Source organism: Nesoenas mayeri (genome assembly GCF_963082525.1).
Source record: "Nesoenas mayeri genome assembly, chromosome: 19".
NCBI classification, from domain to species: domain Eukaryota; kingdom Metazoa; phylum Chordata; class Aves; order Columbiformes; family Columbidae; genus Nesoenas; species Nesoenas mayeri.
The window spans coordinates 362,475-384,365 of NC_137568.1; the positions used below are offsets into that span (position 1 = coordinate 362,475).

General features: G+C 52.9%; 1 protein-coding gene and 1 pseudogene across 2 annotated transcripts in view; one reads left to right on the forward strand and one right to left on the reverse strand.

Moving 5' to 3' along the window:
* The first annotated feature begins 337 nt into the window (after positions 1–337).
* Positions 338–7,581, forward strand: LOC308047895 (large ribosomal subunit protein mL38-like; annotated as a pseudogene). Its single transcript has 10 exons — positions 338–403; positions 1,771–1,946; positions 2,375–2,501; positions 2,583–2,790; positions 3,173–3,245; positions 4,020–4,065; positions 4,455–4,614; positions 5,016–5,152; positions 5,511–5,630; positions 7,523–7,581. The product of its transcript is annotated as a large ribosomal subunit protein mL38-like (transcript).
* A 1,537-nt stretch (positions 7,582–9,118) lies between these two features.
* Positions 9,119–21,891, reverse strand: part of MAP2K4 (mitogen-activated protein kinase kinase 4) — a 99,994-nt gene continuing 87,221 nt past the window's right edge. Inside the window, exons 8-11 of the mRNA XM_080356297.1 lie at positions 15,561–15,638; positions 14,414–14,562; positions 11,159–11,204; positions 9,119–9,797 (exon numbers count right to left, since the gene is read on the reverse strand). Of these exons, the coding sequence (XP_080212423.1) occupies positions 9,684–9,797; positions 11,159–11,204; positions 14,414–14,562; positions 15,561–15,638 (387 nt within the window). The 3' untranslated portion in view covers positions 9,119–9,683. The remainder of the gene's footprint in view (positions 9,798–11,158; positions 11,205–14,413; positions 14,563–15,560; positions 15,639–21,891) is intronic.

A 21,891-nucleotide genomic window follows, 5' to 3' on the forward strand; every position in this document is an offset into this window, starting at 1 on the left:
TGGCTCTCGTGCTGGGCTTCACCTCCCGTCCGGGTACCCGGGGTGACAGCGGGGCCACCCCGGTCCCTTCCGCGGGCTCTGCCTGGTCGGAGCAGCAAGGCTGGCGATGGGGAGGGGTTCCCGGGGAGGGCAGAGCCCGTCCCGCGGGGCTGCGGGGACGTTTCTGGGCAGGCTCCGCGCCAAACAGCCCCGGTGCTGCGGCAGCGAGGCGTTCCCAGCCCGGCGCTGCGGTAGACAGACCCGCTGCTGCGGCCGCGGGGCCTTCCAGGCCGGACCCCGCGCGGCGCAGCCCCTGTCGCCATGGGAACGGGCCCTTCCGGTGCGGGCGGCGCGCAGCATGGCGGTGCCCCTGGCGAGCGCGGCGCTGTGCGGCGTCCGGAGCGGGCGGCGTTCGGCACGGCCGGTGAGTCCCGGGCCGGGGAGCCCCGGTTCCCCTGGGCGGGCAGCGGGAGCCGCTTGCGGCGTGGCGGGGAGAGCGCTCGGGCGGCTGAATTCCTGGCGTGGCCGGCCCGGGGAGGCGGGGGTGGCTCCGGCTCCTCTCGGGCTCTCTCGGCCTCGGCTCTTGCGCTCTGGAGAAAGCGGGAACTCTCTGGAAACGGAGAGATGGGCTGAACAGCAGAGGCAATGCTGCTGTTGGGCGGCGTTCTTTATTTCATCAGCGCTGGGCAGCACTGGTAGAGTCTTGCACCTGGGCAGGAACAACCCAGGTTCCAGTATAAGTTGGGAAACGAGCTGTTGGAGAGCAGTGTAGGGGAAAGGGACCTGGGGGTCCTGGGGACAGCAGGGTGGCCATGAGCCAGCACTGGGCCCTTGTGTCCAGGAAGGCCAATGGCATCCTGGGGTGTGTTACAAGGGGGATGGTCAGTAGGTCAGAGAGGTCCTCCTTCCCCTCTACTCCACCCTGGTGAGACCACATCTGGAATATTGTGTCCAGTTGTGGCCCCTCAGTTCCAGAAGGACAGGGAACTGCTGGAGAGGGTCCAGCGTAGGGCAACAAAGATGATTAAGGGAGTGGAGCACCTCCCTTATGAGGAAAGGCTGAGGGAGCTGGGGCTCTTTAGTTTGGAGAAGAGGAGACTGAGGGGCGACCTCATTAATGTCTATAAGTATATAAAAGATGAGTGCCACGAGGATGGAGCCAGGCTCTTCTCGGTGGCAAACAATGCTAGGACAAGGGCTAATGGGATCAAGCTGGAACACAGGAGGTTCCACTTAAATCTGAGAAGAAACTTCTTCTCAGTAAGGGTGACAGAGCACTGGAACAGGCTGCCCCGGGGGATTGTGGAGTCTCCTTCCCTGGAGACATTCAAAACCCACCTAGACATGTTCCTGTGTGACCTCATCTAGGCGTTCCTGCTCCAGCAGAGGGATTGGACTGGATGATCTTCTGTGGTCCCTTCCAATCTCAAACATACTGTGAACTGCTGGAGAGAGTCCAGTGCAGCCTCGAACATGCTGCAGAGAGTGGAGCATCTCCCGTGTGAGGAAAGGCTGAGGGAGCTGGGGCTCTGGAGATGGACCAGAAGAGACTGAGGGGTGACCTCATTAATGTTTACAGATATATAAAATCCGGCGGGGGGATTGCACTGGATGAGCTTTCCGGGTCCCTTCCAACCCCTGACATTCTGGGATTCTATGGATCATCATCCCCTCGTTTTGCAGGTGCACAGAAAGCATTTACCGTGTCGTTGGTTAACGATGGGTGCGTCTTTTGTAAGTGAATCACAGTGTACATGAATTGAGCAGCTTCTCTTCACTCTCCATTCCCAGCTGCGCTCCCTCGCGGGCAGCCCCGCTGGGGCCGATGCCCAATGAGGATATTGACGTCGGCAACTTAGAAGCGCTGGAAAAATCCCGCAGTTTCAGTCAGTCCTTGAGGCGAGTGGAGAAGGAGCAGGGAGCCGCGCTGGGGGCAGACGGCCCGGCAGCACAGCAGCCCCAGCCAGGTACTCGCCCAAGGAGCTGCGCTGTGCAGGGTTTTGCTGCTGGAGGTCAAGAAAGCTGTTGCTGGGGCTGCATTTTGCCCCAAACTGCACCCTGTAAAGAGCTGATGAGGGTTTTGGCACAAGGTTGGCCCTTTCCTGATGTAGAGGTTTGCAGCAAATAACCCAGTTTGGCTGCAGAGCAGCCGCACAGACCAGAGCTGCTTCTCGGCTGGGAAACTGCTGGGTCTGGGGGTGCGATGAGCTGGGGGAGGAGGTGGCAGACGCGTGGAGGTGCCGAGGGAAGGCAGAGGTGTAGATTCGAGTCTGTGCTGTCTTGGAGTTTGCGTCTCTTTCACAGCCTCTCTAACGCTCTGCAGGCGTTTTGCGTTTGGGTGTTTTGGGTATTGGAATTTATCACGTATGTGATTTTTTCACCCCTGTCTGAAGAGCCAAAGACCGACATCAGCCTGCTGCGTGAGAAGCTGCTGCGGGCAAAGGAAATCAAGGCAAGAAAGAAGATCCCGAGGGAGAAGCGTCAGAATGCGGAGATGGAAAGCGCAGCGCGGCTCCGGACAGGTCTGTGTCCCGCCGCCCCGTCCCCGCCCCGGCCGCGCTGGGTCCCCCGGTGTCACCTCCAGCGTTTCCCTCTCCTCACAGCACTGATCCCCCTCGACGAGGTCAGAGCTGAGTGGGAGAAGAGCAGCGGCCCCTTCCACAAGCAGCGCGTGGCTGAGCACTGCGTGGTGTTTCATGACTTGTTCCGAGGGGCCACGTTCCCCCCCAGGTCACCTTGAGGGTGGAGTACAGCCAGGAAGACAAGCACGCCGTGCCGGTCTGCTGTGGGAACATGGTGACTCCGTCAGAGGAGTGTGGGGGGAGCGGGGCACAGCCTTGGCCCCACGGGAAGCCTCTGTGGTTTTCTCAGATGCTCCTGATGGACATTGTCTGCCCCGGGGGATTTTGTTTAGAAGGGTATTTCTTCTGTGATGATCAAAACTTGTTTCTTGGACGTGATAAAGACAGAGCTTTGCAACAGGATGGCTGTCTGTCAGCAGGCTGATGTTTCTTAAGGCTCTGGGGGCTCTCAGGTGGAGCTGGATGACTTGGTGTCGTGGCCACGCCTGGTCTGTGCTGAGTCCTGGCCGTGCCCATGCCCAGTTCGTGTTCTTTGCCGTGGAAATCATGACCTGGTCTTAATGGAATCTGTAGTTTCAGTGACTGACATTCTGTTTGTGTTCCTCATTCAGGCTTCCGGTTCCCCCGCAGTGTCATCCGAGGCAGATAAAGGCTCCCTGCGGACTGTGCTGCCCACAAATCCAGGTGAGTAGCAGGTTCTTTACAAAGAACGTGTTTAAACAGGATCTTTTCCCTCTGCTCTTGGTTCGCTTCTGTTTCTTTTGGCTGCACAGGCAGAGACGATGCCGTATTATCTGAGTAGGGATGTGTTACATACGCAGGAAAGATTGTAGCCTCCCCAAAGCTCTAGCAGTTGAGAGATGAGACAGGACCGATGTCGCAGTGTAGTGGAAGCAATTCCCTGACTCCTGTCTTTATTTTCCCCCCCGACTCCTCTCCCTCAGCAGTCTGCCTGGCAGGTGCATTAGCTGCCACTGCTCGCTCTGGGAAACCGAGGTACGGTGAAGCAGCTGACTGAGAAGTCCCTTTAATCTTGGAATTACATCTGTTGAGTTCTTTGCTCCTCATTTGAAGCTCAGTCCTATAAGAATGAGTTACTCTTCTGCTAGGAAAGGATTGCTGGGTGGTCTTGAACTGCCCCGTTGGTTCGAAGCGGGTCTGGGGGTTTTCACTTTGGGGTTGGTGCAAACACCGGCCTCAAGATGTGCCAGGGGAGGTTCAGATTGGACATTAGGAAACATTTCTTCCTGGAAAGGGTTGTACAGTACTGGAACAGACTGCCCAGGGCAGCGGTGGAGTCACCATCCCAGAAAGAGTTTAAAAGACGTGTAGATGAGGTTCTTGTGGACAGGGGTTAGTGCCAGAGTTGGGTTGTGGTTGGACTCGATGATCTTGAGGGTCTCTTCCAACCCAAACGATTCTGTGATCCTATCACGAAGTCGCCTTTCTCTGTTGCAGATGGACGTTGAAGAGACGCGCGCTCGGAGTACCTGCGCTGGCTGGAGTGAGTACCGCATGGCAGAGCCGTGCTGCTGGGCTCGGGGAAAGCCCCGGCGGAGCGGGCAGAAGCTCCTTCAACAGAGCTCGGAATAAGGATTTGCTGAGACAGTTCTGTGGGTTCTCTGGTGCTCCTGCCAGTAGCTTCTTCACGCCCATGTTCTGGGTCCTGCTAAAGATGCGGGAGTTCAGGTGTTGCTGCTGTTTGGCTTTCAAAACGCTGAGTGTGATTTTTTTTGCCAGTGAAAGCAGCCTCTGCTGTCTGTTTGCTTGTCAAACAGGGCGTAGGTTACGTCACAACGTAGCCCAGAGTGATGTGCAATCCTGGGGGAATCTGCTGGCCCTAAGGGAGGGAAATGAACGGATATATAATGAAGTAAACTTGTGCGTTTTCAGGACGAACATCCCAGGCAACAACATGCAGTCGGGTAAGGAGATCTGCCATGACCTGCTCCCCTTCCCCGCCGTGGGCACTGGCTGCCATCGCTTCATCTTCCTGCTCTTCAAGCCAGAACCACCCCATGGATTCCAGCGAGGATGTTGAGCCCAGGCCGTGGTCACTGAGTCTGTTGCTGGGCGGTTCACGCTCTCTTGGCCAGGCTACTCTTGCGTGTTCTGATGACAAGGTCGTTACTGCTGGAGGAGAGCAAGTTCCTTGGAGTCTGCAGGGTTGTTCAGGGCTGCTCTGAGATTGTGTGTCGCCTGAAGCCACAGTCCCAGCCCTGCAAGCACTGTGCTGTCCTGTTGCTTTAAACCAGGCTGTTAAGAAAGTGGGTTTTTTTCCTGCCTGGAGCAGAAATGTGCAGAGGGCTGGAGAAGCTGGGAGAAGTTTTGATGTGCCTTCGTTTTCCACCTCTGTTTCACAGACTCTGGGGTGCTGTGGGGAAGTAGTTGCCTGCCAGCGTGCTGCAAGAAAAGAGAATCACCTCAGCTCTTGTGCTTGCGTCTTGTTTCCAGCCACAGGCTCAAGCTGCGAACCTTGAGCACGTTTGACTTGTACAGAAAGCACGAGGACGCCATGACCCCGGCAGGGCTGCCATTTCAACAGTGCCAGTGGGACAGCTCCGTTACCTGGGTCTCCCATCAGCTCCTCAGTGAGAAATGGCCCGTGCGGGGGGCTGGGGGAGCCGTGACGCAGCCCTGGGGGAAGGCGCAGGGCCGGTGAACGAGCTGTGCCCGTGGGCTCCTGCTGGGTCCCGGCACTGGTCTGGGAGCTGTTACTGCACAGACTGGGCGCTTATGGAGCCGTCCTCCCCCAAGCTAACAGCAGTCTGAGGAAACAACCTCTTAAACGACCATTTTGAATGAGCATTTTAAAATAACACTGAGGGCCTTCACCAGGGCGTTCTCGACCAGCCCTGGTGGGTGGGTGTGTGGGCCTTGTTAGCGGCGGGGGGCCCTGGGGTTCGGATCTGCGCCATCTCACTAACGCTGTGTGTCACCCCTTTACAGATAGGAGAGAGCCCGTGGTTGAATTTGTGCGGCCGCCCGTTTACCATCCTCCCCAGGTGAAGTTCCCGCGCCACCAGCCCCTGAGGACCTGGACAGATAGTGAGACACCAAGGAACCCACGTACGGCATTTCCTAGGGCCGGGCCTCCCCTCGAGGTGCTCTGCTCTGTGCTGGTGGGAAGGGCTGGGCTTATCCTTCCTGTTTGACTCTGGGGACTGTGGCCCCCGCAGGGTGGCGGGACAGGACGACGGACCTTCCTGCCTCGTGCTGGCATCTTGGGGCAGAGGCGCTTTGTGCTGAGTGTCCTCTCCATCACCTGCTTTTTCCTGGGGAGCAGAGCCCGACCCCCCCCGGCTCCAGGCTCCTTTCAGGCAGTTCAGAGATCAGAAGGTCTCCCCTCAGCTCCTGTTCTCCAGCTGAACCCCTCAGGTCCCTCAGCCGCTCACATCACACTTGTGCTCCAGCCTCTCACCAGCTCCATTCCCTTCTCTCCACTCGCTCCAGCACCTCAAGGCCTTTCTTGGCGTGAGGGGCCCAAACTGCCCCAGGATTCGCAGTTTTTCCTCCCCAGGTCCCAGCACAGGGACGGTCGCTGCCCTGGGCCTGCTGGCCACACCAGTGCTGGTACCAGCCAGGATGCTGGTGGCCTCTTGGCCACCTGGCCACACGCTGGCTCATGTTCAGCCACTGTCACCAACACCCCCAGGTCCTTTTTCCACCAGGCACTTTCCAGCCGCTCTTCCCCAGCCTGCAGCGACCATGGGGTTGTTGTGACCCAGGTGCAGGACCTGGCACTTGGCCTTGTTGAACCTCAGAAAATGGGCCTCAGCTCATTGATCCAGCTGGTCCATATCCCTCTGTATGGCAATCTCACCTTCCAGCAGATCAACATTCCCACCCAACTTGGTGTTGTCTGCAAACTTACTGAGGGTTCACTTGATTCCCTTGTCCAGATCATTGATAAAGAGATTAAACAGAACCGGCCCCAGTACTGAGCCCTGGGGACACCACTCAAGACCAAACACCAACTGAATTTGAACCTGCCTGTGCAGCAAACAGGGCTCTCCTGGGCACAGCCCCTCAGCACGGGGCTCAGCAGCTGCCGGGGAAATAAAATATCCCCATGTCTCCCTACACTTTTTTTTTAAATTTAGCATGAGCAGTTTCCAAAGCTCCTTTTCTCTCATACGGCTGCCCCTGGAAGGGCGTGGAATCCAAGTGTTTCAGCAGCTTTTAATGACTCTTCCCAGTCACATCTGACCTTTTACAAGACAAAAATAACAAGGTCACAGTCGCATCCTAGTTTTATTACAACTGACCTGCAGGCAGAAGACAGGACCATTACAGAAACACTTCGATCCATGTGTAATTGTTAAATAGAGGAAGAAGTCAAACCAGGATACCGGATAAAATATTCTGAAGCTCTTTGGAGCAGTTGTGTTCCTGAGCTCCACTTTACAGACAATAAGGCAACATCCCTGCACATCAGCTTTTTTATAGTTTTTATACATTTTTCTATGGTACAAGAAAAAAAATAACCAGAGTTCACAATGTACAGTTCTTACACTATTTTCACAGCTTCTGGACACTATATACCTTTTCTTTTTTCTAATAAAGATACATTGCAATAAATGGTGCACCCTTAGTAGTTTATAATAATCTGTGTTTAATAAGCTAAATCTGTCCTTCTGTACTGTCACCCATGCCACAGCACCTCAACCCTGACTTTGTCACTCAGGCTCAAAGCTTCACGTTTCCATTTCCCATCCATCAAAAACAAACTGGTTGTGCTGGTAACGAGGAGCTCGGGACAGGGTGGGCAGCACAGCTTCCCTGGCCCTGCCGAAAGAGCGAGTGAGGCAGTTGCTTTGGTGGGAAGTTGGTTTTTGGGAGGCTCCATGTCAGTGCCAGCCCCTGAAAAGGGTTTTGGGCTCCCTGTGAGTGAGGAGGTGACTCAGAGCCCCTCTGCACAGCTCTGTCACTCCTGGATCTGTGTCTCCTCGGTCCCCCAGACAGCGCCCACGGGACCCGGCGTGGCCCAGGTCCCGTTGTGGTGGCTGAAGGCTGGTGAGATGAATCACAGCTGCAGGGACTTGCCAAGCCTGAGAAAAGCTGAGTTTCCAAGGCTACAGGGCTTGGGGGGGCAGAATTACGGCTTTAGATACGCTATGTATCCTGTTCAACTGATCCATGTGATCCATCAGAGCTGTTGGGAATGACTAGTGACTTCAGCAAGCTCTGCCTTGTCCGTTTGGGGAAGACTTCAGTGGCCGCCTCGCCTGAGGAACGCAGTCCACGGAGGGCTGGAGAATGGAACCTCCCCGTGCCCAAGCGATGGCATTGCCGTCGGCTGCGGTGCCGGAGGGACCAGCTCCCATGGGCAGTGGGACACGCGGAGCTGCCCAGCTGTCACAAACACCAGGTATCCACAGAACCGCGGGCTCGGCTCTCTCCTGTCCCAGCCCAGTGGCTGGGCAGGGACGCGCTGCTCTCCAGTGCTCCCGCATCAGCCCAGTTTGTGCACGACAGCTTTTGGTTTGACGTGGGAAGCCCCTTCCTCAGGAATCCTGCCAGTACCGCCGTGTTTTCGCTCCCATTGCACCTTTAGCCCTCTGCATCGCGGGTCCGGTTTCGCCACAGAGCTGTGACAGCAGGTTGCTCTAACAGCAATGCAGTCCTACCAAGTGCCTAAACTAGACAACTCAAAATGTAAATCAGTGACTCTGCAGCCTACATTGTATCCCCAGTATACTACTAAAGTGCCTGAAACTGCAAAGTTTTGAAAATGATAATTTTTTAGGAACAATTGATTTTTTTTTTTTTTTTTAAACTATGCCAATCATGAAAAAAAAAAAAACAACAACAAACCCAAACTGATCACTTTTTTGCTCAGCAGAACTCCAGAAAGCCCACATGACATGAGACGTTCTTTCATCTCCACCTCATCTCTATCTGCACCAAACTGTCAGTGAGGTTGGCCCTAGGCTGCAGTAACCAGAGGGTCACAAAAGAGGCGAAATGCTGCGAAGGTGGTGAACAAGGTCTCCATGAGCTGAGCAAAGCGTGATGCAGCAGCTGGGCAGCACGGACCCTGGGGCGGTGGGGACGTCCTCACCCACCTGCAGAGAGGAAACACCGAGGTGACAGCACTGCCGGGCTGGTCAGTGAAAAGGCGCCAGTGTCAGGGCTGGGGACAGGGAGGAACTGGCCAGAAATGACAGACATTCATTTGCGGCTCATTAAAACAGCTGCAGACTTTGAAAGGTGCTGGTTGAAGTCAAAGCAAAGCCAGCCGGCGGTGAGCGCTGTGCTGCTATAAATCAGGTCACAAGCAGGTTAAATTCAATCGAGTAGTTTAATAATTCTTCAGGTCAAAGGTCTTATCTTACCAGGTAACAATTTACAGGACACCTAGTTAAGAGCGAAGAGTGGCTGGCTTGGTAAAAGGAGAAAGAATACATTATGTCCCATCTCTGAATAGTTTAATGTTAGCCTCTTTCAATGCAACATATTTTTGGTAAAGACATACTCACTATATTTAACATGATCTCTCTTTAACAGAAGTTGAGCTGAGCACACTGTCTCCAGGAAGTACACTGCGACTGTAAAGCAACAGGATTTCATAGCAGTATATCTATTGCACTTTGTGAAGAATAAAATTCTCCTTTGCCTTTCTAGTTCCAGAAGGCAAAGCATCTCGTTGGTTAAGCAAGTTCTTCTCCCTCCAGGCAAAGTCTCTTAATGTTCAGACAGACAACGCCTACATTTTGTTTGTTTGCTTTTTATTATTACTTGAAACAACAATTGGAAGAGTTTGAGAGAAAATTCTTTCCAGTAGCTGCTGAGAAGTCTCCAAGTTTTGAGTCTAGAAATGAATTTTAGGTGCTATCCAATCACAGTCAACAAATAAATGTACTTATTTCCACATTTCATGAATATGTCCACAAAAGAGCAAGATGAGGTCTCTCTTTGACCAACACTAACACTGTGTGATCAGGTATTACAGGGATGCACTTTATATGTGACAACAGTATACAGACAGGATGGAAATAACACCAATATTATTGCACATGGTGTCTGGGCGAGCATTAAAAACACTGCAATATGTGATGAAAATTCTTTACAGCTTGTTTTCTCTCAGCCCTTTTTCTAGAGTTTGATGTAGCAGCAATATCAATCGACGTACATTGGAGAGCTGGGAGTTGCTGGCATTTGATCCAGGATTTTACAAACATAGCATGCAACATCCACTGTGCGTTCCTCATACATCAGGATGAAGGGATGTTTCTGGAATCAGATAAAGAGACAACAAGGTTACGGTCACCCTTCCGACATGCTGGCTACCCCAGATAAAAGCATACGGATTTTCCTGATTCAAGAACCCAGGGCTGTGTGGTGGTTGTGGGACAGCAGGACATCACCGGGTCCATGGCTTTGACATACAGTGAATGCATAAGGTGTAGTACAGAGGTGGGGAGGGACTCTGGGTGTCAGGAACTGCTGGGCAGGTGGCAGCGAGGGCGCAGCACCAGCAGCACCTGGCTCCTTCGCAGCCTGGACATGCGCTGAAATACTTTCAAGAGAAGTTTCATCGTCAGTGTTGTCAGCAACAGGGAGGCAGGAGTGACAGGAGACACGGCGTGCAGAGGTCAAACAGACGAGGATGCAAGCCCGGTTCTGAACTCGGACCCTCTGCTCTACCCAGGAGGCCACACACAGAATGACAGAACAGTCTGGGGTGAAGGGACCTTCCCAGCTCCCCCAGTGCCACCCCTGCCATGAGCAGGGACATCTTCACCAGCTCAGGGTGCTCAGAGCCCCGTCCAGCCTGGCCTGGGATGTCTCCAGGGATGGTTCATCCACCACCTCTCTGGCCAACCTGGGCCAGGCTCTCACCACTCTCAGAGCCAACAATTTCTTCCTCATGTCCGGCCTGAATCTCCCTCTTTTAGTTTAAAACCATTACCCCTTGTTTTATCGCCGCAGGCCCTGCTGCTGGTGGGACCCAACCCACACGGTGACTCTCTCAGTTGGGACTCCAGGCAAACTCCCTTCGTATCCCACCACCACCATCAGGGACCAGAGCACAGCTTCACACATCCCCTGACACCCAGGGCTCCTTGAAGGGGCATGGTTGTCAAGTGTGACTTATCCAACTCAAACCCTCACAGCGTTCCCTGCTTTAGGACCCCCCATCAGACAGGCTCTGCTGCTGTCTCACTCCAGAGCTGTGCCCTTGCAGATCTCGCTTTTTTCTGAGCGCTCTCAACCTGGCCGTGCGGCCGGTGCGCTGGAGGCGCTGGCAGGTGACGGTGTTGGTGAGCTGTTCACCAGGCCCCAAGCACCGGCAGCGTTCACAGCACGGCTGGCGCGCTCTGCCCGGGCCTGCCCTCCTCCCGGGTCACCGACCCTTTGCAGCAGGGCACTGCCCCCAACGCTGATGTCCTGTATTTATGTACAGGCACTAATGATCTCGGCCATTGCCATGACCACAGGCCAGAGACAGTGACAGGGAGGTGTTGACCTTCTGCAGGCCATGGAGCTGAACGCCCTGCCTTGGATGGCCCGAGAAGACAAGGAGTGAGACCTTGGACGTGTGACCCAGCTCCGCTGTGTGACCGGCACAGGCAGCCCCGCTTCACACTCACCAGAAGCTCTTTATACTTTGGCCTTTTGGACTCGTCCTTTGTAAGGCTAGAGAAAAGCAGAAAGATAATTAGGAGAAGGTAGGATCGGGGAAATTGTTACAGACATCAAACACACATTTTACAGAACACACCGTTGCATTCACTGCGTCCCCTGCCAGCCAAGCCTAGGAATTTGTTTTCTGACCACAGGGACTCCCTCCGTCCCCACATGGGTGAGCAGCAAGAGCCGCAACCAACAAATGCTGCTGGGGCAGAGCCCAAGGGAGCCGCGATGGGAACGTCATCCTGACCGCCACTGCTTCCACATGGAGACGGGTTTGGCTGCAGCACAACCACAAGTTTTGGGAGCAGCAACCAGCCTGTCCTGCAACCAGGAGGGCAGTGGGGAGCCAGCGCTGCCGCCAGGGCGCAGGCAGGGGACACAGGCACCACGCCACCATCTCTGCAGGCCCGGGCTGCAGCAGACAGCCAAACTGCTCTGCAGGGCCCGCTCAGGGCTCCTCAGCCCTCCCGGCTCATCCCCGGCACTGGTGGCACATGCAGTGCTGAGCGGGCCACCGCCACTGCAAAGGGACAGGGGAGGTGACAGGGCTGCCCACAGGCCAGGGGGGCACGGCTGGAAAGCATCCCCTCCCGTGGGGCTCCTCAGCACCCCAGTCACCTGCCAGCCACCCGGCCCCAGTGCAGAGGGACGGCACATGACAGCAAAGGCCACCAAAGCCCCTGTGGCAGGGGACAGGAGAAGCGATGGGGATGGGAGGCAGAGGGGCAGCAGGACAGGGTTTGGCGATGTCCTGAGAGCCAGAGCTGCACTGCTGGGAAGGAAAGTGGGAGATGCAGCATCTTGTCCAAACAAGGCGAGCTCACTCCAGTTGCCAATAGCTGCATTTCCATCCCTGTGGGCTCTGGCTGGACCTTTCTCAAGCTCCAGCACCACTACTGTGTGGCCCCAAATTATCTGGAGAAGCAGAAGGTAATTAACGCTGCTCTTTTCTGCCCCTGCCTGCAGAGCTGCAGGGGCAGAGAGGGCAGGAAATCCCATGGCTGCTGCGCAAACATGCTCGCTTCAGGCTTTTGCTACCCAACAGCAATTTGTTTTCTAACCTCAGCGAGTCCTGGAGTTCACATATGCTCTCTGCAACTCCTTTAAGGCAACTAGTCAGAACTTAGAGCCCACAAACCGACTTTTGCTCTGAAATTTCCATGCAGGCTTTCATAAAGCAGCCCTAGAAATCTTCCACTTCTTTTCCAGCTCCACGTGGCGCTGCAGGTCAGGACAGGCCGTCTGCAGCACCAGGTGCCTCAGGGCTCAGTTGCAGAACAGCCCGTCCTGGGCAGCCCGGAGCGCGCGGCTCTGCCTGGGGCACCCGCAGCTCCCAGCGCGGGCTCCGGAACCAGGCTGGGCCTGGAGACCCTGCGGGTGCTGGAGCAGAAACCTGAACCGCTGCGAGCACTGCGGCCAGCGTGTGACTGCAGACTGGGACCAACACGGGGGCTGGAGGGGGAAATGTCGCAGTGCCCTTGGGATCCAAAGCAAATTGCAAAACAGAACAAAAAAACCCAATCCAACCCAAAACAAACCAAAACAAATCCCAGAAACTTTAACGTTACTGAAAGTATCATTTTCTCACTGGTTCAGCACAGCCAGCAGGCAGCGACACTGCAGGACTCTCTCAAATGCACAAACCCAGAAGATTATTAGACTCATGTTTGTAGGATAACACCCAGGACATTTATGCCACCACCTAAAATCACAGCGTTTTGGAGACTCGCCTGCCTGCTTAGCAGCGCAAAGACTACTGTTCGCACTTAGCTAATAGTTATTCAGAGAAATATTTATTGCAGTGTTGCTATGAAGACATCATAAATATTCCAGGCAGAATTCAGGTTATTTACAAAGCTAGATTAAACAAAAAACGGGATTAGACTGAAAAGAGCCCTGTGCTCTCTGCATGGCGGCAGCAGGCCCTGGGAGGCATAAATGGGCTGGAAATGTGAATTGACCCAATCAGACCCACAGATGCCCCATGGGCTCTGCTGGGTGATCTGGGGCCCAACTCACCAGTGCACACAGAGCAAGCTCTGGCTTTGAAAACTCTGCAATGACGAGATGGATAACTAAGTGGGAAACAAACTGCTGCTTGTACTGTACACCAGGAAAGCAACTCTGACTTTCAAACTAACTACCAAACCATTTTTGACTGAAAAATGGCAACTCCTTTTGAGCAGCAAACCATTTCGCTGCTCTGTTATCTGCAGCCCAAAGGATGCTCAAGACAACCAGGCCTTCCCTACAGCCAGCTGGAAAGCAGGACCTGTGCTACATAGAAATTCATAATTCTGAAAGGGAGTAAAATCCAAACCCGAAAAACATCTACAGCAGATGGAAACCCTGAAAGAAAACCTCTTGAAAGACTGTCTACAGCTGGGTCTTCCCGTGTCACAGAGCTCTGAGATGGACACCACTGTGCTGGGGGTGTCCAGCACCTGGGTCTGCCCAGGGAAGGAGGTCCCAGAAGAGAAACACAGGTCATGCTGATGGATCTCTTATGGCTTGGTATTAGGTTAATGACATTATGTTGATCGCCTTTCACATTTTGATAGAAAAATACTTCACAATCAGCCCTTAACCTGAGCAGACCCATGCAGATGTGGCAGACGGCCCCTCCATGCCAGGTGACTGCTGCAGAGGCCCTGCCCTAAACAAAACCCTCTTTAGTCTTCATCCTGACATACGAACAACCAAGCCAGCAACCCACTCCAGGCCCTGGCAGTCCCAGTGCTGAGCAGAGCTGGGTGGGACGGCTCTGGGTCTTGCCAGGCAGGACCAGTGCAGACCCTCTGCCCAGCCATGAGACCACACTGCCTGTGTCTCAGGCTTCTGCCTGCAGGACAAGGGACAAACAGCAAGTCTGTCACAGCTGTGTCATACCAAGGAATGGGATGCACAGGCCAGGCCCTTCCCTGGTCACACAAACCTCCTGCCATGGGGCTCATCACATCTCTCCCAAGCACAGACTCTCAGAGGTTTTCTCCTCATCCCCTCCCTGAACGGCAGTTTCCAAACGTCTGCTCTTTAGCCCCCACCCAGCCAAGTGTCCCATCACCTCCTAAAGAGTGAAATGCGAAAGGTCCTCACCGTCACATTAGCACAGGAGTGGGAAACCGAGGAAGTGCTTGGCGTGTGACCCCTGCCAAATATCAAGCAACAACAAAACAAGACAACCCAAAATGCTTTCAGTAGGAAACACTTACCACAAGTTGACGAAGTTGATGAAGCTCGGCGAGAACTCCCTTTCCTCTGAGTTGCTCAGCTGTGGTGGGTCTCCTTTAACTACTTGTGTCAACTGGTCAAACACGCTGTTCCACTTGGGGTAGGGGAATCGCCCCGTGGCCAGCTCATACTGCAGAGAGACAGTTCAATCAGGGCAAGGAAATGTCTGCAGGGACCCTGGACCTCCCAAAAGGAAGACTAAGACAAAATTCTTCATCCCATTCCCCATGCAGAGCTCAGCTGAGAGAAGCGGAGGGGAAGCTGTGCTCATCAGCAAGTTCTACTGCCTGCGTTAGTGCCCCCAGGTCTCACCTGGCTGCGCCACTTTCACACTGACAATATGTTCTCCCCCACTGACTGTAAAATGAACCAATGCTCTTACTAAGCTGTTCAAAAGCAGGAGAGTAAACTCCTCCAGTCCCTTCCCAAGCAGCCTAACAACCACTACAGAGAATGCATAATGAGAATCACACAACTGCAGAATGTCTCAAGATCCTCCTGTAAGGATCAACTCCAACCCCCCGCTCCTCACAGGACAATGAAAATGAGCATTTTAAAACAGCCGTGGGGAAGACAGAAGCTACTGGTTCACACTTATTGCTTCTGCTTCCTCTTCTACTTGACTGCCTTGAAGGGAAGACGTTCCTCCATTTATCAGTCTGTGCACCCAGCAGTGCTGTGGTTAAGCTGGGGAGGAATCAGCAACCAGGACTGAGGATTAACTGAAGTCTTCTGCACAGCCAAAGCACACCAGGTGCCAGGGCTGCGAGAGGCTGACTGACACAGGCTGGATGCTCTGTTCTGCACCACCATGCTCACCATCCCTTCTCGTTTGAGATTTTGAAGACAAAATTCATGTATGATCCAACATCTCTTCCTGTTCACATCTCTTTCTCTGTAAAACATTGCTCCAGCTCAACGTATCCTCAGGGGTTCAGGGGAGCCATCTGCCCTGAAGGGAGTTCTATAGTTTCTGAGCCAGGAGGTGCCCACTTCCATCACAACATGCAAATGCTTCCCAGCAGAGGAGCTGGGCATGTTTGACACCAACCAACTCCACCACGCTGCAAAGCCAAGGCCACCCGCTGGGAAGGTCCCGTGCAGCGATGGCTGAACCCACGCACTTACCAATGTAATCCCCAAGCTCCAGACATCTGAGCGGACATCGTAGCCTTGCCTGGACGCGCTCGGATCTATCCTTTCAGGCTGAAATGGGAGGAAGGACCAGTCAAACTCTGTGCCATGCAGGAAGGAATGAGAGGCACCTACCAACTTAGACAAAGCTCTTAAGTTTGTCCCACTGGGCAGAGCCTGGCACAGCTCTGCCTGTGCCCGACACGCTGCTCGGGCAGACGTACCAGCCCAACAGAGAAACATCTGAATGAATCAAAAGGTGATTTTACGGATGTATAGTGCACAAGGTGATCTGAAACAGCAGTTCAGCACAGTCCAATCCTTTTCTGTTTTGTTTTGTTTAGTTTTGCTTTGCTTTCCTTTTGTACAAGTAGTTAGAATCATTTTTACTATTTACTTAGTTTGGTTTAACTTTGAGATCTCTTTAATACAAAGTCTTGCTTTCTCTGTTTTTACAGCAAAGTTGTCCCTGGGGATCATAAGAACTGGAATAAACACCGTCTCACCCAGCAGCCCTGGGAACTGAGGTTTAGCAGCAACCAACTGTCTGCTGGTTGCTAAACCTCAGGAAGTATTAAAAACAATGGATTTTAAGAACAGCTCTTCTTTACAAGGTTTAGGGCAACTCTTGAAGGCAACTATGTTGTTACAAGGTCTTCAGCATCCAAAAAGTTTTCCACAGAAAACAGTATCAAGTATCACACGTGTGATTTGCACCTAAGAGCGAATTATCCTGAAGGTGAACCAGCATAAAACAACTATATACTTTGCATGTCATCTTTATGAGAAACATCAATTCTGCCTTCTTTTGTTAAAAGTGTAATTAATAAAATGTCAAAAGAAAGAGGGTCTCCTTCAGTTTTGACTACAACAATAACAGAGACCTGAATTGGCAATAAAACACTAAATTACCAAGTACAGGAAATACTATGACAGCCTTGGTTGCTTTGTAAGCTACATTTTAATACCATTTCACATCAGATGCCAGCTGAAGACTGCCACACAAAGAATGGAGTCCTGCCCGGCCACCACCCATGCGTGCCCACATAAAGAACAGAGAAGTTTCTTCCACCAAGTTTTAGTGGTTCTTCACGTGGCTTCTCCTACAACTTTCTTGCCTCCACCAGTCCTCAGCAGAGGGTTTATTGCCCTCCCAGTGCCACTGGTGTTCCATCATCCTTACTTCCAGTGACGGCATCTGCCTTTGAACAGGCTGGCTTCAAAGGCCATGTCTCAAACACGCTGCCTTCCCACCCTCCCAGGGCTGCCCTTTGCTTGGCTTTCTTATCCCCTGTTCGTCATGTGGTTCGCTCATGTATTAATTATTCTTCTCATGACTTGGATGGACTTTTCAACGATTCTGGTGGGAGGGCACGCAAACTAATAAAGTTATCGAAATTAAACTGAAACCTGCCAGCAGCCCTTCACATGCTCATCTTGTAGCTCAGTCAAAACCAACCACACACTGCAGGTAAACCCACGTTTCCAACTGCTCTCAACCAGCATCCTCTTTGCCAGAGGAGTTCAGTCTTTCCAGACTGGGTACACCGTATCAACAGATATCAAATCACAGTATCACAGTATGTTTGGGATTGGAAGGGACCTCAGAAGGTCATCCGGTCCAATCCCCCTGCTGGAGCAGGAACACCTAGGTGAGGTCACACAGGAACATGTCCAGGTGGGTTCTGAATGTCTCCAGGGAAGGAGACTCCACAACCCCCCTGGGCAGCCTGTTCCAGGCTCTGCCACCCTCACTGAGAAGAAGATTTTCTCAAATTTAAGTGGAACCTCTTGTGTTCCAGCTTGATCCCATTACCCCTTGTCCTATCATTGTTTGCCACCGAGAAGATCCTGGCTCCATCCTCGTGGCACTCACCTTTTATATACTTATAGACATTAATAAGGTCCCCCCTCAGTCTCCTCTTCTCCAAACTAAAGAGACCCAGCTCCCTCAGCCTTTCTTCATAAGGGAGATGTTCCACTCCCTTAATCATCTTTGTTGCCCTACACTGGACCCTCTCCAGCAGTTCCCTGTCCTTCTGGAACTGAGGGGCCCACAACTGGGCACAATACTTCAGATGTGGTCTCACCAGGGTGGAGTAGAGGGGCAGGAGGACCTCTCTTGATCTACTAACCAGCCCCTTTCTAATACACCCCAGGATGCCATTGGCCTTCCTGGCCACAAGGGCCCAGTGCTGGCTCATGGTCATCCTGCTGTCCACCAGGACCCCCAGGTCCCTTTTCCCTACACTGCTCTCTAATATGTAATTTCCCAACCTATACTGGAACCTGGGGTTGTTCCTGCCCAGATGCAGCACTCTACACTTTCCCTTGTTAAATTTCATCAGGTTACTCCCTGCCCAGCTCTCCAGCCTGTCCAGGTCTCTGGATGGCAGCACAGCCTTCTGGCGTGTCAGCCACTCCTCCCAGCTTGGTGTCATCAGCAAACCTGCTGATAGTGCACTCTATTCCCTCATCTAAATCGTTAATGAATATATTGAATAATATTGGCCCCATTACTGACCCCTGAGGCACTCCACTAGATACTGGCCTCCAACTAGACTCTGCACCATTGACTACCACTCTCTGGCTTCTCTCCTTAAGCCAGTTTGTAACCCACCTCACTACTCTATTGTCCAGACCACACCTCCTCAGCTTAGCAACCAGGATGCTGTGGGAGACTGTGTCAAACGCTTTGCTGAAGTCAAGGTAGACAACATTCCCCGCTCTGCCATCATCCATCCACCTTGTTACATTCTCATAAAAGGCTATGAGGTTGGTCAAGCATGACTTACCCTTAGTAAAGCCATGCTGACTGCCCCTAAGAATCCTCTTATCCCTGATATGCCTTGAGATGGCACCAAGGAGAAGTCATTACATCAGTTTCCCAGGGATGGAGGTGAGGCTGACCGGTCTATAGTTACCCGGGTCCTCCTTCTTGCCCTTTTTGAAGACTGCAGTGACATTTGCTTTCCTCCAATCCTCTGGCACCTCTCCCGTTTCCCAAGACTTGGCAAAGATGATGGAGAGCGGTCCAGCAATGACCTCAGCCAGCTCCCTCAGCACCTGTGGGTGCATCTCATCTGGACCCATGGATTTATGGATGTCCAGACTACTTAATTGCTCCCTAACCCAGTCCTCATCGACTAAAGCAAACTCTTCCATTGACCTGGCTTCATCTGGGGTCTCAGGGGTACAGGGCTCCCCAGGACAGCCTCCGGCAGAGTAGACAGAGACAAAGAAGGCATTCAGTAATTCTGCCTCCTCTGTATCTTCTGTCACCAGGGCACTCACCCCATTCATCAGTGGGCCTACATTGCCTCTGGTGTTAGTTTTACCTGCTATGTATTTGAAAAAGTTCTTTTTGCTGTCCTTGACCCCTCTCGCCAGGTTTAATTCTAAGGAGGCCTTGGCTATCCTAGCTGCCTTCCTACATCCTCTAACAGCAGCCTTATATTCTTCCCAAGTGGCCAGCCCCTGCTTCCATGACCTGTAAACTCTCCTCTTCTGCTTGAGCATACCCAATAGATTCCTATTTAACCACGCAGGTCTCCTGGCTCCCTTCCTTGACTTCCTATGTGTGGGGATGCTGTGATCCTGAGCGTGGAAGAAGCAATCTCTGAATGCCACCCAGCTATCTTGGGCCCCTTTACCTTCAAGCAGTCTTGCCCATGGGATTTCCCCCAGCAATTGCTTGAAAAGGCCAAAGTTAGCCCTGCTAAAGTCCAGGGTTGCAATTCTACTTATTGCCCTGCTCCTACCACACAAGATGCTGAACTCCACCATCTCGTGGTCACTGCAACCCAGGCAGCCCTCAACATTTACTGCTTCGACCAGACCCTCCTTGTTAGTGAGGATGAGATCCAGCAGCGCTCCTCTCCTGGTCGGCTCCTTCACCATTTGCATGAGAAAGTTATTGTCAATGCACTGGAGGAACCTCCCGGACTGTGGCTGGCTGGCTGAATGGTCCTTCCAACAAACATCAGGGAAGTTAAAATCCCCCACAACAACCAGGGCCTGTGCTAACAGCTAACACCAAATTAATTGCTAATATAACCATACATTTTTTTTAAATGCAGGGAAAAGAAATACAATGACAATTTCTGCACAATTTTATAGCTGACATTGGGCAATGTATGTGAAAACAACAAGAGAGGTGAGGATCTGAATGGAAAACGTCTATTCCCAGTCCCTGCTACTTGCTTATTTGAGGGGAGGAAGGACTGATAAGCAGCAAACATGCAGGATCTTGATGCTCTCGATGTTTCAGGAGGTTACTGGACATTTCAGTAAGAAGCAAAACATCTCAAGGAGGATCCTGTGGATGAGCACTGGCTCACATTTGAGCTCAGGAAGGACAACAGGAGCTCAGACTTCTAAATCAAAGCTGTTCTCGGCTTGGAAGTAACACATGGAATAACATCACCTAATGGGTACAAGAAGACCTCTGAATGCTCTCAGTGATGTATTTCTGTGAACAAAATATGCATGAGAAAGCAAACACAAAATACCAGCAGTAGGAAGGTCGTGGAAGAACATGGTGTCGACAACAGATCATCATTAGAGGTGGCCCAGTAGGCACCTCCTCTGTCCCCTTGTCCAGAAGGTTATGGACTGAAAAGGAGTTCCCAGGGACTCTCACCAGTCACGCTCAGGAGTGATGCTGTGTCTACCCTGCCCTCTCCCAATGCCACCGGCAGCACGAAGGTCGTGTCCCTCCCCAACGGCTGTGTTTGCCTACGGCCCCCACGCAGTACCCCCAGTACAGCCGGACTCCAACACCAGCAGCACCCAGTCCCGTGCTGTGGCTGCGGCACCAGCCTGTCCTGCTGTCCCTCTGTGCAGAGCTCCCCTGGCGATCTCCTGCCGCTAAATGCTCCTGCCGGGCACTGGCGGCTCCTCCTGCCTCCTTGGTTCCCAGCAGCAAGAGTGGATGTGAAGCAGGCCAAGAGTGGATGTGAAGCAGACCAAGACCTTCCCCGTCCCCGAGACACAACAGCATGGTGGCCAGCACGATGAGGGAGGTGATTCTCCACCTCTGCTCCACTTTTGTGAGATCCCTCCTGGAGCACTGCGTCCAGCTCTGGGGTCCCTAGCACAAGGAAGACATGGAGCTGGTAGAGCAGGTTCAGAGGAGCCCCAGAAATGACCTGAGGCTGGAACAGCTCTGCTGGGAGGGCAGGCTGAGAGAGTTGGGAGGGTCAGCTGGAGAAGAGAAGCTCCGGAGAGATCTTAGTGCAGCCTTTCTGGACTTAAAAGGGACCTGTAAGAAAGACCTTTTATCAGGGCTTGTAGCGACAGGACAAAGGACAACAGCTTTAAACTGGAAAAGGATAAGTTTAGTCTGGATATAAGGAAGAAATATTTACAGCAGGATAGTGAGACACTGGAACAGGTTGCCCAGAGAAGCTGTGGATGCCCCAACATCAGAAGTGATCAAGGTCAGACTGGACAAGACTTGGAGCAACCTGACCTAGTGAACAGAACGGGTTTTGGATTGCATGATCTTTGAAGGTCCCTTGCAAGCAAAACCATTCTGAGATGTGATGACTGTATCAACGCCACCTGTGCTGCAGGCCACTACAGACCACTGTCCCACCGCGAGGCAGCTCTCCAGGGCCATGGTCCCTGTCTATGCCAGGCCATAAGCATCTTAGCAATGCAAGACTGATTTCCTTTCTGACACGTACCTTCCCAGCATGAAAATCACAGTCACTTTGCAGGAACAAGGACAACCCTGTGACAACAGACTGGCCCTTTAGTCCCACGATGCTCCATGTAAGACGTGCCACCCATGTGACAGACGCTGGTGTGCTGGAACAGCAATGGGTGGCCGGACCCTGCGCGCTGCTGGGGACACATCACGGTGTCTGGAGGCAGCCACCAGCGAACAGCCAGCACAGGGTCACACAAAATGAGGGGAGTGCTGGTCTTGCTGGTGCCAGAATTCCCACACCGCAGGTCCATAGGGATGTGCCACAGCAGAGACGCTCATGAGCCACAGGAGGACTTGCTGTCCGTGCAGCACAATGAATGACAGGACGACATGGAGAGCAGGTTTTGTGGGCAGGACAGAAAGGACTACGTGTGACAGGGACTGGTGACGTGGGTGGCACTGGTGAGACAGAGCACAGGGGGCAGCATGGCAGAGCACCGATGGAGCAACAGGGACTTGGCCCTAGACTGAAAGCAGGATGGACCAAAATAAATCCCATCTAAATGAAGAGCAGAAAGAATCCTGGGAATTTTCCATGTAGTTGACATGGGAGCGATTAACACCACCGAAGGAAGAGTCAGCATGTCACACTCCAGGCACCTGGAATCA